The sequence below is a fragment of the Bos javanicus genome, chromosome 6, assembly GCF_032452875.1.
Source record: "Bos javanicus breed banteng chromosome 6, ARS-OSU_banteng_1.0, whole genome shotgun sequence".
In the NCBI taxonomy this organism is placed as follows: domain Eukaryota; kingdom Metazoa; phylum Chordata; class Mammalia; order Artiodactyla; family Bovidae; genus Bos; species Bos javanicus.
Window position 1 is genome coordinate 71,994,696 of NC_083873.1, and position 16,577 is coordinate 72,011,272.

General features: G+C 48.0%; 1 protein-coding gene across 7 annotated transcripts in view; it reads left to right on the forward strand.

The window, feature by feature from the left end:
• The window catches only part of CRACD (capping protein inhibiting regulator of actin dynamics), a 276,923-nt gene that overhangs the window by 251,447 nt on the left and 8,899 nt on the right, over positions 1-16,577 (forward strand). For all 7 annotated transcript variants that reach the window (XM_061420229.1, XM_061420234.1, XM_061420230.1 and 4 more), the window contains 4 exons: positions 2,414-2,578; positions 5,516-5,584; positions 6,972-7,154; positions 7,759-10,609. In XM_061420229.1, the coding sequence (XP_061276213.1) occupies positions 2,414-2,578; positions 5,516-5,584; positions 6,972-7,154; positions 7,759-10,609 (3,268 nt within the window). The remainder of the gene's footprint in view (positions 1-2,413; positions 2,579-5,515; positions 5,585-6,971; positions 7,155-7,758; positions 10,610-16,577) is intronic.

Below are 16,577 nucleotides of genomic sequence, written 5' to 3' on the forward strand. Positions count from 1 at the left end.
AAGCTTAGTCTCCTGGGGAACTCATTAAAGAATTATTCTTTCCATTCTGAGTAGAAGAAATACCCTCATTTTAGATATTCAAGAACATTGGTAGGTGGCAGACCCTGACACAGGAGGTCTCATTCTAGGGTGATTGGATAAAAATTTTTAGCTCTTTACCAGCACACTTAGAGAAGAGATAACTGGTCAACCAAAGGCTGGGCTGGGAGTCCCAGAGGGAACCCCTGCCCAGACTGTGACTAGGATGCAGGAGCTCTTCCTGCCACTCCTGCCCAGGCCCCCATGCATCTCCCACAGGGCAGCAAGAGTGCCACAGGGCCTGTGGCTTTGTTACACCATGTCCTCTTGTCTAACACCATCGGCTGTTCTAACTGTGCCTGCTTATTGATCTGCTTAGAGTAGACACTAACTGCTGCTTCCTGCTAAACTCATTTTAGAAGACACCCTATTGCAGCCTTCTCCTCCCTGAAACCCCTTTAGGCTGTAAAAGCTATACTTCACTGGCTGAACTTGGGCTTTGGATGTGCTCCCTCCCCGTGGTGTCAGGGGGCGCCGGGTTCAGGCTGAGATACAGCAGATCAAATCTGAGTCCTTGTCTCTCTGTGCTCCTGACTTGGCATGCTGGGGTGCCCGGGGTGCGGGGAGGGGACCTGGGGCTCATCTCTTTCATGTCTCTGCAATTTCACCGTCCGCCATGTAAAGCCGAGGGGGAGTTGGGTGAAGGTGGATTTGATACTCTTGAGTTCAGAGAGAGAAGGGGCATTTTCCTCAAGGGAGGCCACCTTCAGTAAGGTGGTAAAAACGCCGGATCCTCTCTTTCTGTCCCAGTAAGAAGAGGGAAGTTCAGTGTAAATTTATGAGAACCAGTGGAGCACAATGAAAACAGCACTGAATATGTTTTAGAAGACGTGGATTCAGGTCCCTTTGGTACCACTCATTCATTCCATAAGCTTGGGCCAGTCACTGGATCTTGACTTTTTTTGTAAAACGAGGAGTTCCGATAATGTGATTGCTAAGGCTTTTTGCAGCTTTGTGGGATTAAATATTAGCCACATTAAAGATAAAGATCAGATGATGTATTCTGGTTTTTTGTTTTTTGTTTTTTTTCTTTTGAATCATAAAAGACCTAGGTCTAGAGCAGTAGTTCTCAGCCAGAGGCGATCTTCCCCGCCAGGGGACATTGGACAACACCCGGAGGCATTTTTTTGGTTGTCCAGACAGAAGTGAACAGGGGTTGCTGCTATCGTCTGGTGTCCAGAGGGCAGGAGTGATGCTAAGCATCCCATGATGTGCAGGAGAACTCCCCACAACAAAGAATTATCTGGCCTCAAATGTCAATCGTGCCGAGCTTGAGAATCCCCGATGTAGATAAAGGCAGTAATTTCTACAATATATTCGATTCATTACAGTCTTCTTTCAGATGACCACAGCTTACCTCTTTTTCTTCCTCAATGTCATTCATTTTCTGTACATATTAAATATTTTATATCTAATTTATCAAGCCCATTAAATATTTTGCCTCATATTAAAAACTATTTTGTTTATATATTTTAAAATAATTCCCTTTTTAATCCAGCTTTTAATTCTAAATACTCTTTTTCTTCCTAATTTCTGTCCTTTACCCTCCTGCCACTGTCCATTCAGCTCCCTCCCACCAGTGATCAGTCTCTTTCTGGCCCTTACTCCAGCAGCCTCCTCTGATCCACTGTGTTCCTTCTGGCCTGTGGTCACAGTGGGCAGCTGCAGCAAGGCAAAGAGGACATCCTAGTGGCAGAACAAGATTGCTTTCATCTTTTCCGTGTGTTTAGCATCAATCATGGAAAGACTTCTTGGCCTGGGGCCTTCTTCCCCTTGGCCGTGGTACCCACTGTAACCCAAACAGGATGTTCAAGTTAGGGGCTGGTGAGGAAGGTAGATGAAATAAATATTCAAGGGGAATGTGTCCAAAAGGGGCTGGAGGGTTCCTTTGTGCAGCCACAACAGTCTTGATTTCCCGCAAGGGTTCTTGCAGCTCATGAAACTATTTTCTATATAATTTTTGTACCTTTCAAGTACTTTTGTGCCTTTGAAAGACTTTTGATTTTTTGACAAAAATCAAACAATTTCTGTCATACCCAACTTTTTTGATCAGAAATATGATTTCTCTACCCCCCTTGGAAATGTTGGCATCTCCATGAAAGAGGTGGCTGGATGAAAAGGCTCATGGCTCAAAGGTGGGAAAGAAAAGGAAATACTGGGAAGGAGACTCAGTAATTACAGGACTGCGTCAGGGGTTTCTGGCTTGGTGTCTAGTCTAGAAACCAGTCACGTAGAGAATATGCCTCAGTGCCCGCTAGCTATGCTGGGGAACCTGACTGTGGTTATTGTGAACCGCTTCACTGCTTCAGAACGTCCTTCTTTTGTTTCTCTCCAGCGACAGTTGGGCAAGAACATCAAGTTTGGGCAGCCACCACCCAACGCCATTCCCATGAAGAAGGCAGACAGTGGCGAGGCTCGCTTCGAAGAGGACCCATTCCTCACCAGTCCTGTGGAAGTTGTGACTCAGCAAGACCTCATCCTCTCAGACACCGAGAACAAAGTAAAGCTCCTCCAGGGGATGACTTGATTGCTCACGAGGCCGGGAGGAGGCTGGGTAGTGGGCACGGGCGTCATTAAGCCCAGGGTCTGCAGGGTGGGGAATAAGATGGAAGAAGCTTTCCTGAGGAGTAGCCCAGCACCTCCGGCGCAAGTGCCTTGAGCTGCAGGGGAGCCAGTTGGGAAGAGGGGGAGGTGAGGGAGATGTGGCCTTTGCACCCCCTCTTCCCAGCGTCTTCTGCTTAACTCTTTGGAGACTCGGGCTGCCCTCACCCCTGAGCTGCACTGTCCCCTCTCTGCCATCACTGTGCATCCTGAGTGTTTCTTACACGTCTGTGGTCTGCATCTGTGGCCATATAACTGTTTGCTCTCCATTTCCAAACTGTTGAGCTCCTTGAGGACAGACTGGATCTTACACATCTGTCTCCCCAGGATATCATCACTGCTTACTTAGGAGCACTGAATAATTACTTGGGGAACTGGACTGACTTGAAATGAGAAAAGAATGAAGTAGGTGCTGCACAAGAATAGAATATTCAAACGGACCAGCTTAAGTGTACTAAGTGTGCAAAGTCACGTTGATCCAGCACTATCCTATCTAAATTTTGTCTTTTGATTTTTTTAGTTTAGTTATGGTTGTGCTAGGTCTGTGTTGCCGTGCGTGGGCTTTCTCTAGTAGTGGCGAGCGTGGGCTGCTCTGCGTTGCAGCGCGAGGGCCTCTCGCTGTGGTGGCTTCGCCTGTTGTGGAGCATGGGCTGTAGGCACACGGTCTCCAGTAGCTGCAGCACGCAGGCTCAGTAGTTGTGGATCGTGGGCTCTAAGGCTCCGACTCAGTTGCGGTGTACAGGCTTAGCCCACAGCATATGGGATCTTCCCAGAGCAGGGATCAAACGCATGTCCCCTGTATTGGTGGGCAGATTCCTATGCACTGTACCCCCAGAGAAGTCCATTCTTTTGACACTTTGAGAGAAGCACTCTGAGCAGATCCTGAAATAAGAGTCCCTTGAGCAGCAGCAGGAGTGCCTTCGGGCCTCTTATGGGAAAAGGAGGGAAGGCCTCTTATGGGAAAAGGAGGGAAGGCCTCTTATGGGAAAAACAGTCCTACCTACCTACTGGTAGATAGATAGCGGTTCTTAGCTGAGGCTCTGAGTCTTCCCATGCTTACAAGAAAGCATTCTTTGTGCTATGCCTACCACGGTGCCTGAAATGATGTTGAGTGTTACTAAAGTGCCCCTGGAAAAAGTCATACTAATTATCAGCTAATGCATCGTAAGAATAGTAAGAAAGATAAGTGCTCTCCAAGTTGTAGAGCAAAAGAAGGAAGGAGATAAAAGATGACAGTCTTCTTCGCTGTCTGTCTCTGCCTGGGCCTGGCCCTGATGCCCCCTGGCACCCACACCTGTGGGTGATAGGTAAAGCAGGCACAGGGCCCTCTCTCTTGGCTGGTCCAACAGTCCTCATCTCCAGTCTCTTGAGTGCTGGGAAGGAACATCAGCCATCAGCCTTGATTCAGGGATTCCTCTGGACCAGAGCAACTGTCTTCCCTGTCACTGGATCTGATAAGCACAGGGCACAGTGGGCTGGGGGACAAGGTGGGTCGTTCGTTCAGCAGGTGCCCCCTCAGCTGAGGGATCGCAGTATAAACACAGGACCGCCGTAGTGCAGTTTACATTCTAGTGAGAGGAGTGTCTCACAACAAACAACTCAGCAAATAGATATCATAATTTCGGATTAATAAAAATGCTGCCTAGAAAATGAAACCGGGTGATACAAAAGTGAGCAATGTGGTTGGAGAGGGGTTTGCTTCTTTAGATAAGGAAGTCAGATGGCCCTGAGAAGGTGTGGAGGGTGTTCTTGGCACAAGGAAGAACAAGTACAGACACCCAGAGACGGAACTGTTTGTCCTGAAGGAGGCACAGAAAGCAGGCTAGTGCGGATGAGGGTGAGGGGTGGCTGTGGATCACAGTGTAGACACTGGGTCCTTCAGACCACAGGAGAAGGGGTGAATTGTTTGGAAAGTGATAGGAAACTGCTGAGAAATTTTTGAATTTATTTTTTATTATTTTTATCTTAGTATCTTATTTTACCTTTTGACTGTGCCATGAGGCATGTAGGATCTTAGTTCCCTGACCAGGGATTGAACTCACGCGCCCCCGCATCCAAAGTGTGGAGTCTTAACCACTGGACCGCCAGGGAAGTTCCCCTCTGAGTAATTTTCAGCAGGGCAGTGATACAATCTGATTTTATGTTTTCTAAAGATGCTTCTAACTGTTGTGCAGAAAATGGACTGAGGTAGGGCGAGATGATGTTCTGGATCCGGAAGGGGCAGTGAGAACCTTTTGTAAACATAGGTGACGGGAGGCAGCAGGTAGAGCTGGCACACGTGACGTGATCTGCGTGATATACCAAGGACCTGCAAGGCGACTGGGATGTGAACCGTTAGCCTTTTTCTTCCTCTTCTTCTCTCTTTTCCTCTCTCCCTCCCTCCCTTCCGCCAACGTTTTCTCGCCTCCTCTGGTCACCTACCTCCTCAGCACAGGCCTGTGTGTGCCACTGGAAGGGCCCCCTTGCTTTCTCATGGAGAAGAGGTCTGGCAGGTGAAGGGGGTGGAAGGCAGCCAGCCAGGCTGAAAGCTGTGAGGTCAGAGTTCTGCCTGGCTGGCGACAGGGCAGTCCCTGATTCTCTCAGCAGTGGGGAAACACATCAGGGACTGAGTTTGGAGCCTACCCAGATGGGAAATGAATTGAACTCTAGGGAGAGGGGAGTGAATACTGAGCCTCCGGAGCCCTGGTGGAATCCGGACACGAGCAGAGTCTCCACCGTGAACCTGCCAGCACTCTCTGCTCAGAGGAGGGGGTGGCCCTCCACACAGACGCTGGCTGCGTTTGCCCAGGACTTCCTGTGCTCCCGTTTGACTTGAGCACTCTCTCTGCCGTTCCAGTCCAGTGAGACGCCAAGTTCTCCAAGTCCTCTGAATCTGCCGGGAGCCAGAAGTGAGATGGAAGAGAAGGTAATGTGATTTGAACTTGTGTGTGTAGCTTCCTTAGTTTAACTTCTGTTTTTCTTTTTGTTGGGCGAGCTGCTGCCTCATTTTTCCATTCATAAATGCTGCCTTCATCTATTACTGTAAATCCCTTCAAAGTTCAACCAGTGGTAGATGTTAGCATCTATTTCCATGGCAATGCAATGGCTAGAACTGAACCCTGCTCTGAAAAACTGCCACGCTCTCGCCAAGTCTGTTTGGAGTCTCAGGTGTTGGTAGTTTTCCTAACAGCCTCATGTATTAATACTTCAAGACACTGGTAAGCCATTGAAAAAGACATTCAAGAATACCTGAAGTTGAAGAGCCTGTAAGGAAAGAGTATCCTTCTATTGTTGTTTAGTCGCTAAGTCATGTCCAGCTGTTTTGTGAGCTCACGGGCTGTAGTCCGCCAGGCTCCTCTGTCCATGAGATTTCCTAGGGAAGAATGCTGGAGGGGGTTGCCATTTCCTCCTCTAGGGGATTCCCAGCCAGGGGATGGAATCCACGTCTTAAATGTTTACGATTGGTCTCAGGTTGTGGTTTTTAAGTGACCATACATACCTGTGTTACAGAGCTGCAAGCGGTTCTGCAGTTCATCCTTTGAAGAACTGCCCTTCACGTTCTCACCTGGGGGCCTCCTCCTCTTTGCTTTCAGTGCACCAGTGCCCTGTGACTCTGGCGTGATTGTGGCAAAGCATTTTTGCCGATAACACATCTTATGCCCTAGGTGGAGAACTTATTGTTCCTTCTTTCAATAAACATTTCTTCACTTATGTGTATTTCTGGTTTTTAACTTTTTGGCATTCCACTGAAACCTGTTCCAAAGGGGCTAAAGTAAGAGCTGAGGTGTGTACAAGTCTGTGGCAATGGAAGGTGCTTAGAGTTACAGTGTTGTTAGCATAGCGATGAGCTTGTCCAGGGCTTAGCACACTACTGTTTATTTTAGGCCTTGTGGCCATAAGGTTGCAACTACCAGACTCTCCTTTGTTCTGCTCTTCTTTGTAGTACAAAAGCAGCCACGGGCAATGGTGTTGCTGTGTACCAGCAAGACTTTACCCAGACAGGACCCCTGACTGTGTCTTACTGACCCCCGATCTAATCTAACCCACATATCATTCACAGTAGGAAAGTTAGTCCCTGAGAGATTAAATGGCCTTTACCAGTTAATACGGATATCACTGGCAAAACAAATGCTCAGTGTCTTTTGGTTTTAAAAGCAGTGCTCACTTCACTGTGCCCATGAACCCCCTGCGCTTGACAGCATCTCCTGGCCAGGCTGGGCCAGGAGCAGACTCTAACAAGGGCCGCCATGCTAGATTCCCTGCAGGCTCTTCTCTCATCTGGACTGACTGCATATTTTCAATCTCCACTGTAGGTTGCTCCAGTTAAACCATCCCGGCCCAAGAGGCACCTTTCTTCTGCTGGCACCATCGAAAGTGTCAACCTGGATGCCATCCCCCTGGCCATTGCTCGACTGGATAATAGTGCCGCCAAGCACAAACTGTCCATTAAGCCAAAAAACCAGAGGGTGTCAAGGAAGCACAGGCGACTTGTCGGGGTATGTATGGCCTGGCAGACATCCTGATGCTGCCTAGCAGGGTGGTGCTGTGAGGGGCCTAGGGAAGGGACTTGGTCTCTCCCTGTCGGGGATATGGCTCTGTTGCTGGCACAAGGGTGAATGGGCCCATTTCCTTTCCACCACCCTTTCTGACCTGTTGTCCCCCATCAGTGGCTGGTGGACCGCAGAGAGAAAGGCTTCCTTCTGAGGGGCTCCAGACATTTTGCTTTGCAGCAGACAGATGGCTCACTTTCCTATGCCATAGCCTGAGTCAAAGGTTCTTCAGTTTGATTAGACTTCTGAGTCGTAAGTTTCAGGGGACACTGATGACGTGCTAATCTTATTTTTCCTCACCTTTCTAATGCTGGGCTACTGGTTTTCCTATGATTATGCATGTGTATTAAGAAAAAAGAATTTGAGGATGACATATAGAGAGGAAACCCAACGGTTGAAGTTCTTCCCTGCCTGAGGTGACCTGTGTCTTTGGCTTGAACGTGGTCCCTCTTTCACGATTAGGAGGGCCACCCACATTGGTGAATGGGATTGTAAATAAAGGTGGCCTGTGCACAGGGAAAGCTAATTCTGTTTCCCTTACCCACGTTAGGATCGACAGAACGAGCATGGTGGCCTCCTGCATCAGCTGTCCCTGGACCAGAACGGACACCCTGGAGAAGACAAGCCAATCTGGCATGAAAGAGAGCCAGAGCCGCTGGACTCTGAGGAAGAGAAGCGACGCCAGGAAGAATACTGGCGAGAACTTGAGGCCAAGTGCAAACGGCAAAAGGCCGAAGCTGCGGAGAGGCGACGCCTGGAAGAGCAGAGGCTCCAGGCTCTGGAGCGGAGGCTTTGGGAGGAGAATAGAAGGCAAGAATTCTTGGAAGAAGAGGAGGAGGAGGAAGAGGAAAGAGAAATACAGCTAGAGGCAAAGAAGAGGCAACGTGAAGAAGAAACGCAGAGCCTGGAAGAGCCGGGCTCCCAGGGCCCAGAGCAGAGGGAGGAAGAGGAGGGAGGACTCCCGGAGGCCAAGGAGCCCGTGTGCCCAGAGGAAGAGGTGCAGCACCTGGGAAGATGCTTGGTGCAGGAGGAGATGGAGGCTCGGAGCCAGCAGGAGGCCGAGAAGCTGTGGCAGGAGGAGGAAAGAGAGTTGGAGGAACTCCGAAGACTGGAGGAGCTGGAGGAGCAGAGGCGGTGGGCAGCTGAGAGGCAGCGGCTGGAAGAGGAGGAGAGGCAGCGGCTGGAAGAGGAGGAGAGGCAGCGGGAGCTGGAGGAGGAAAAACAGATGGAGGAGCTCAGGAGGCAGGAGGAGCTCAGGAGGCAGGAGGAGCTCAGGAGGCTGGAGGAGCTCAGGAGGCAGGAGGAGCTCAGGAGGCAGGAGGAACTGGAGGCCCAGAGATGGCGGGAGGAGGAGGAGGTGAGGAAGAGGGAAGAACTGAAGAAGCGAGAAGACTTGGAGGCCAAGAGGAGGCAGGAAGTGGAGAAGAAGCTTCAGGAAGCACCGAGAGTGGAAGAGGAGAATCAGCCGCAGCTGGACCACAAAAGTGGCTTGAGGAGCCCATTTCAGAGTGACTTCGCGGAGAAAGCAGAAGAGCAAGATCACCTGAAACTTGAAAAGCTGAGAGAAAACTCTGAGAAACCGAGTATTTGGGTAAAGCAGAGCCAAGAGGCCACTGAGACATCGGGGGAGCAGCCCAGAAAGCAGGAGGATGTTCCTGGGGATCGTGGTTGTGGACGGCAGGAAATGAGGGAAGAAACCAACATGCAGCCTCCCCAGAAGCAAGAGGCCCAGGTGGAAGAAATGCTGGTGCCAGGAGAGAAGAAGGAAGCTGCTACTCCAGAAACAGAGAGAAGGCTGGAGGAACTCAGATGGCAGGAGGTGGATGAGAGGCAGACCATGCCCAGACCCTACACTTTCCAGGTGTCATCGGGAGGGAAACAAATTCTCTTCCCCAAAGTCAATCTGAGCCCAGTGAAGCCCATGAAAGATGAGGGGCTCACCTCAGCTCCCCAAGAGCCCAAGGCCCCCAAAGCCAGCCCAGCCTCCCACGCCCTGCCTTCAACCCTGAGCATCCCCCACACGGCCATTCTGGTCACCGGAGCCCAGCTCTGCGGCCCGGCCGTCAACCTGAGCCAGATCAAGGACACTGCGTGCAAATCTCTCCTGGGCTTGTCGGAAGAAAAGAAGCTGGTGGATGTCCCGGCCCTGGAAAACCCACCCCGAGCCCTGGGGGAACCCCGGGCAGGCAGTGCGAAGACCAGGCCCCCACCAGAGTCTCCAAGCAGCGCAGCTGCGCTCGCTGAATGGGCCTCCATTCGATCCCGTATCCTGAAGAGCTCAGAGAGTGACCAGCGTGGCGAGAGAGAGCAGTCTCGGGCCGGGGATGAGCACACGCCCAGGGGCCGGTGTGATTCCCGCGGAAACCTCCGGAGGACCCCGCCCGTAAATGCCAAATTCTCCATTAAACCTGCCTGGCAGAAGTTCTCCGATGGGGGCGGGGAAGGGGAGAGCATCAGGAAAAGATCCGGGCCGGGACCCAGTGAAGAGGCCGTGCCCCAGCCCCCTGCTATTGATACTAAAGAGGCCCTGAAAGATGCAGAGAAACCCAGGGCTCACCAGGAGCCAACAGACACCACAGAGGGGTGCAAATTTGCCAAAGACCTTCCATCTTTCCTCGTTCCAGGCCTGCCTTACCCACCACAGAAAGCAGTGGCCCAGGTGGAGCCTGTGACCACTTCAGACAGCCAGACCACAGATGGAGCAGGAAAGTCAGAGCCCACGATGCCAGGTGGAGAGGATAAAGCTTCCCTTTTTGGAATAAAATTGAGAAGGACCAACTACTCCCTGCGCTTCCACTGCGACCAACAAACAGAACAGAAGAAGAAGAAAAGGCACAGCAGCACAGGGGACAGTATCGATGGGGCACCGTCAGCCCCAGGGAGCACACATGGAGAGCCAGAGACGGAGGCTGCAGCCCTCAAGCCTGGCCCCTTGCTCCCCCCAGAGAGGAAGCCAGCCCCGGCCCCCTGGAAGGACTCCTCTGAAAGCCCTCCCAGCCTCTCTCCTCCTGTGGCCCAGCCCGGGCCCCCACTGGCAGGTAGCCAGCCCCCGGCTCCGGAGCAGGACAAGGCGGCAAACAGGTTGCCCCTGTCCCAGAAGCCAGCCCTGGCGCCCAAGCCTGCGGGCCAGACCCCACCACCCTCCCCGCTCTCCAAGGTGAGCAGGCCCTACTTGGTGGAGTTGCTGACTCGCCGGGTGGGGAAGCCCGAGATGGAGCCCAGCGAGCCGTGCAAGGAGGGCCGGGACAGCGGCTGGCCGCCCTCACCCCCGCCACCTGAGGAGAGAAAGGAGCAGAAGCGGGATAAGGAGGAAGAGGTGGAAACCGAGAGGAAACCCGCTTCCCCGGTGCCATCCACTGGGCAAGAGAAGCCTGTCCCAACGCCGGAGGCGGGGAGGAAAGGTGCGTAGCTGTAGATCGCAAAGCTCTGCCTCTGTCCAGCCTCCTGAGTCACAGCTAAAGGCAGAACTGCCCAGGGCTGGAGGTAGCCCCTGGAGCTGTTGTTGGAGCACTTCCCTTAATTAGAGGCTGGTGCCCCGTTCCCCAAGGGCCATGACTCCTGAGTCAGAGTGAGGCTCTGTACTTGTCTTTACAGTTTTGGAAACGTGGACTGACGTGCGTGTCTGCAGCTCACACCCATTAGTGACCCTTACTTACACAAGTAGTAAGTTAGAGATGCTGCACAGACTGATATACTTTAGGTTGACAGTGAAATTGTTAGTCGCTTAGTCGTGTCCAATTCTGTGGGACCCCATGGACTGTAGCCCACCAGGCTCCTCTGTCTATGGGATTCTCCAGGCAAGAATACCGGAGTTGATAGCCATGCACTTCTCCAGGGGATCTTCCCAACCCAGGGATCCAACCTGGGTCTCTGCATTACTGGCAAATTCTTTACTGTCTGAGCCACTAGGAAGCAAGTGTCATTAATCTTTATGAGGGGCCTGTACAGTGATGATAAAGACTGGTTTCTTACCCCAGTGTGTGCGCTCTGTTTCTGGGCAGTAGCGACAGAAACTAAGGTGGGACCTTAGGGGACTTTTAACTAGCCCCGCAAGGAGCCGCAGTGTGCATAATCAACTTTGTCTGTTTATGCACAAGGCCCTGCATATGCGTATGTGGGGCCCTGGCCCCACCAGCTTGCTACTGTGAAGCTCTCTGGTAAGGAAATTTTAGGGCAACCCTTACTCCTGGCTGCCCCTCGTGTTTCTTCATACTGGATGTTTGGGGCAGTGTGGTGATCACTTGGTTTGACTTTGGGGCCCCAAAAACCTTCCTCTGATACTTTTTGGTTTTGCAGAGTAAGTGGTCAGGTTTGAGTCATAGCCCAAAATTTGCTCCTCAGGTTTTTCTAGGGAAAGTTTAGGTAATTGTTTAGATTTGGGGTGGGTTTTGCAGAGATAAGAACTCCCTCAGGGACATGGGTTTGGTTACTTGCCTTATGGAAGACCCTGTCGTCCTTTTTAACCAAGCTGTCCTTGGCTCCCTGGACTGGCACATTGATCAGCATCACCAGGTCATATCTCCCTATTGGTTTCTGTTTGTCCTCCCGAAGAGGAGCCTATTTTCAGGTTTTTGTTGTTGTCTTACCTCCGCACTGGGCTCTAGGGGTTAGCTGCAGTCCCCACAAGCCTGTTAAGAGCTGTGCCTTAGATTCCCTGTGGTCTTGTGGACATAAGCCCCGTTGGCTTTCAGAACTAGGTGTTTTGGGGGCCGGTCACTGAAGTAGAAGTCTTAAAAGTTGAGGTCCAGAGGTGGGGGTCCAAATCCTTTGCTTCTCAGAGAGAGAGTGTGCATTCCACTGAGTTCCCTCCTGGTTGTGGATCACTGTGCCCGGGGATGGGGTTTATGGTGAGATTGTGCCTCAGCCTCTTCTACCCATTTCCATGGATGGTTTTTGTTTCTGTTCCCCTGATGTGCTGGAGTCAGTCAGCTAGTTTCTGGATCTCTTTACAAAGGAATTGTTCTGTATGTGACTGTAAACTTGGTTGTCTGTGGGAAGAGTGGAGCTTAGGATCTTCCTACGTCACCATCTTGAAGCAGAACCGCTGTTTTCAGTTTTGACTTTAGCTTTTGTGTTGTTCCCTTTTGTGGTACCATCAGAGCTCCTCTCACAGCTGACCTGCTCTCTGATTCTCTTATCTTCTCCCAGAGAAACAACGCCCTGTTTTCTGCTGCTGTGTCTTAGAGAGATTCTTCTAATTTTTACCAAAACCTGTTGCTGCCCCTGTTTTCTTTCTCAGTATTGAGATTCTGGGCTGACAGTCTCTGCTAACTGGATTTTTCTTTATTTGGTAGAAAAGAAGTGTGAGAGCAAGGACCACATGGTGGTCTCTACCTGAGACTGTTGGGGTTTTACACTACAACTCCAGGCCTAGGCTGACCAAATTCTTTGGCTGAATGCCTATCAGGATAAAAGTGTTAAGCCTGGACCTCCAATTTATTTGTTAATTGTATGTATGTAGTGCCATCATTAGCTAAAACCCATGGAGCACTGCATGTACTGAGGCTGAGATTCACTGAAACAACAATGGATGTAAATCCACATTGCAAATCACGGTGCAGATTTTTATTTTATTGGGCCAACTTCTTGTCAGATCTGATTGCTTCGCGGAGTATCAGGCAAAGAACGTGACAGCTTTGCTGTGTTCTTATGCTTGCATTATCAGTAGTATGTTTAATCTGTGTTTGTTTGCTGGAATTTCATTATACCATCTGTCCATTTCATAAGAGATCATTTGCTTCAAAGAAGATAGGATATGTCATAAACTCACTGAACTGCAGATCCTCAGTACAAGTGAGCAAAGCAAGTGAGGACACGCGTACAAGGTCTCTCCCTGCATCACATCACAGGGCTTCCAGCTTCCCTTGAGTCTGTCTGTATTTTCTATTTTTTAAAAAATTGAAGTGTAGTTGGTATACAATATTGTGCCAGTTTAAGCTGTATAGCCTAGTGATTCATTTTTTGTGTATTTTGTTTGCAGATTATATTCCATTATAGGTTATTACAGGATATTGGGTACAATTCCCTGTGCTGTACAGTAGACCCTTGTTGCTTCCATATTTTCTGTACAGAAGTTTGTATCTGTTAGTCCTTTACTTCTAATTTATCCCTCCCACCTCTTTCTCGCCTTTGGTAACCATAAATTTGTTTTCTTTGCCTATGAATCTGTTTCTTTTTTGTATAGTCATTTGTATTATTTTTTTAGATTATGCATATCATATAGTGTTTGTCTTTCTCTGCCTTTTTTCACTAAGCATAATATTCTGTAGGTCCATCCATGTTACTGCAAAAGGCCACATTTCATTTTGTTCTTATGACTGAGTAATATTCCACTGTGGCTCCTCTTCCATAGGATAAACAGAAACCAATAGGGAGATATGGTCTTTACACTGCTGATCAACATGCCAGTCCAGGAAACCAAGAAGATGTGGTGTGTGTATATATATGTACATGTGTATACATATGCGTGCTAAGTCGCTTCAGTTGTGTCTGACTCTTTGCAACCCTATGGACTGTAGCCCACCAGGCTTCTCTGTCCAAGGGGTTTTCCAGTCAAGGATACTGGAGTGGGTTGCCATGCCCTCCTCCAGGGGATCTTCCCAACACAGGGATAGAACCAGCATCTCTCACATCTCCTGATTGGCAGGTGGGCTCTTTACCACTAGTGCTACCTGGGAAGCCTGTGTATACACGTGTGTGTGTGTGTATTGTGTGAGCCCGTATATAAACATACAATATAGACACACTCCACATCTTCCTAAGTCAGTTATCTGTTGACAGGCACTTTGGTTGCTCCCACATCTGGACTATTATAAATAATGCCTCTATGAACACTGAGGTGCCTGTATCTTTTTAAATTAGTTTTCATTTTTTCCACATATATACCCAGGAGTGGAATTGCTGGATCATGTGGTAGTTCTATTTTTAGTTTTTTAAAGAACCTCCATAGTGGTTCTTTATAAAGTTCTCCACAATGATTACACCAATTTACATTTCCACCAACAGTGTAGGAGGGTTCCTCTTTTTCCATATCATCTCCGATATTATCTATAGACTTTTTGATGACAACCATTCTGACCTGTGTGAGGTGGTACCTCACTGTGGTTTTGATTTGCATTTCACTAATAATCAGCAATGTTGAACATCTTTTCATGTGCTTGTTAGCGATTTGTGTATCTTCTTTGGGAAAATATCTATGTAGGTCCATTTTTTAAAAAAATTTATTTGTGGCCACGCTGGTCTTTGTTGCTGCATGTGGGTTTTCTCTGGTTGTGGTGAGCAGGGTCTACTTTTCATTGCTGTTGGCAGGCTTCTCATTGCAGTGGCTTCTTTTGTTGCAGAATATAGGCTGTAGGTATGTGGGCTTCAGTAGTCTCGGCTCGGGGGCTCTCGAGCTTGGACTCAGTACTTGTGGTGCATGGACTTAGTTGCTCCACAGCATGTAGGATTTTCCCGGACCAGGGATCAAACCCATGTCCTTTGCATTGGCAGGTGGATTCTCAACCACTGGACCATCAAGAAAGTTCTTAGGTCCATTTTTTAATTGGGTTGTCCTTTTTTGTTTTCCTATTTTTTTGGGCCATGCTGCATATCATGCAGGATCTTAGTTCCCTGACCAGGGATCAAACCCGTGCCCCCTGTAATGAAAGCATTAGTCCTTTGACATTTAACATAAAGTAATTATTGATAAGTATGTACTTATTACCATTTTAATCTGTTTTCCAGTAATTTTTATAGTTCTTTGTTCTTTTTATTTTTCCTTTTGTGGTTTGATGCTTTTCTTTTGTAACGTGGTTCAGTTTTTATTTTTGGTTTTTGTGAATCTATTATATGTTTTTGATTTGTGGTTATGATGGAGTTCATGTATGTTGACCCATGACTATATCTGCTTGCTTTAAACTGATAGTCATTCAAGTTCAAATACATTTTAAAAGATCTAGTTTTATACTCTCCTCCCTCATGTTTTGTGATTTTGCTGTCCTATTTTACATCTTCATGCTTATCCTTTTAGTACTTATTATAGTTATAACTGCTTTTACACTTGTTTGTTTTTTGATCTAAGTACTGGATTATTTGGGGGGCTTCCCTGATGCCTCAGTGGTAAAGAATCCACTTGCAATGAAGGAAATACGAGAGACTCGGGTTTGATCTCTGGGTCGGAAGATCCCTGGGGGAGGAAATGGCAACCTGCTCCAGTATTCTTGCCTGGGAAATCCCATGGACAGAGGAGCCTGGTGGGCTCCAAAGGATCACAAAGAGTCGGACACAACTGAGCACACACACTGGATTATTTGGGTGATCTTCAGTTCTTACTGAAGGTTTGCCTTTCCTGTCATGATTTTCCCTGTCCTAGAAATTCTTCTTTTCTATTTAGAGAAGAAACTTCAATATTTCTGTAAGAGTAAATTTATTATTGCTGAATTCTTTTTAGTTTTTGCTTGTTTGAGAAATTCTTTCTCCTTCTATTCTAATGATCATTTTATTGGGTAGAGTATTCTCAGTTCCAGGTTTTGACCTTTCAAGACTTTAAATATATCACTCCACTCCCTTGGGACCTCCAAAGTTTCTGCAGAGAAATCAGCTGATAACCTTACTGGAATCCCCTTGTAAATGACTGTTTTTCTCTTGTTGCCTTTAGAATTCTCTCTTTAAGTTTTGCCATTTTAATTCTGATATGTCTGGTTGTGGTTTTGTTTAGATTCATTTTGTTTGGGACCCTCCAAGCTTCTTGTACCTGGATTCCTGTTTCCTTCTTTAGCTTTGGGAAGTTTTCAGCCACCGTTTTTTCAAATACATTTTCAATCTTCTTTCTCTTTTTTCCTTCTTAGAACCCCTATTATAAACAGGCTTGCAAGTTTTATATATACCATAGATCTTGTATGTTGCTTTCATTTTCTTTTTAATTTGTTTTTCTGTCTTGTGTTCTGATTGGGTGGTTTTCATTATTCTTGTCTTCCAGGTTACTTATTCTTTGTCTTTTAGCTGGCTATTCATTGCTCTTAGATTGCTTTTTTTTTTTTTTAATCTTGGCAATTATCTATTTTTGATTGGTTCATCTTTACAGTTTCTAGTTCCTTGTTACTGTGACCTGAATTTCTATTAGTAATCTTTCTTAATTCAGTTAGCATTTTTACTATCACTGTTTTGAACTGGGGTTGGGTAGACTGGTGAGCTCTGTTTCATTATTTCAGGGAATTTCTCTTGCTTTTTAAATTGGGAGTAGTTCCTCTGCCTTTTCATTTTACTTTACGAATTTAGGAGAAACATTATCTGTTGTGGTCTTGGAGTATTTTTACATGGGTGCATCCCTGTATGGATTATGTGTGCCCAGTGTCTTTGGTATGAAGGCTGGGTTGATACGGATGCCAG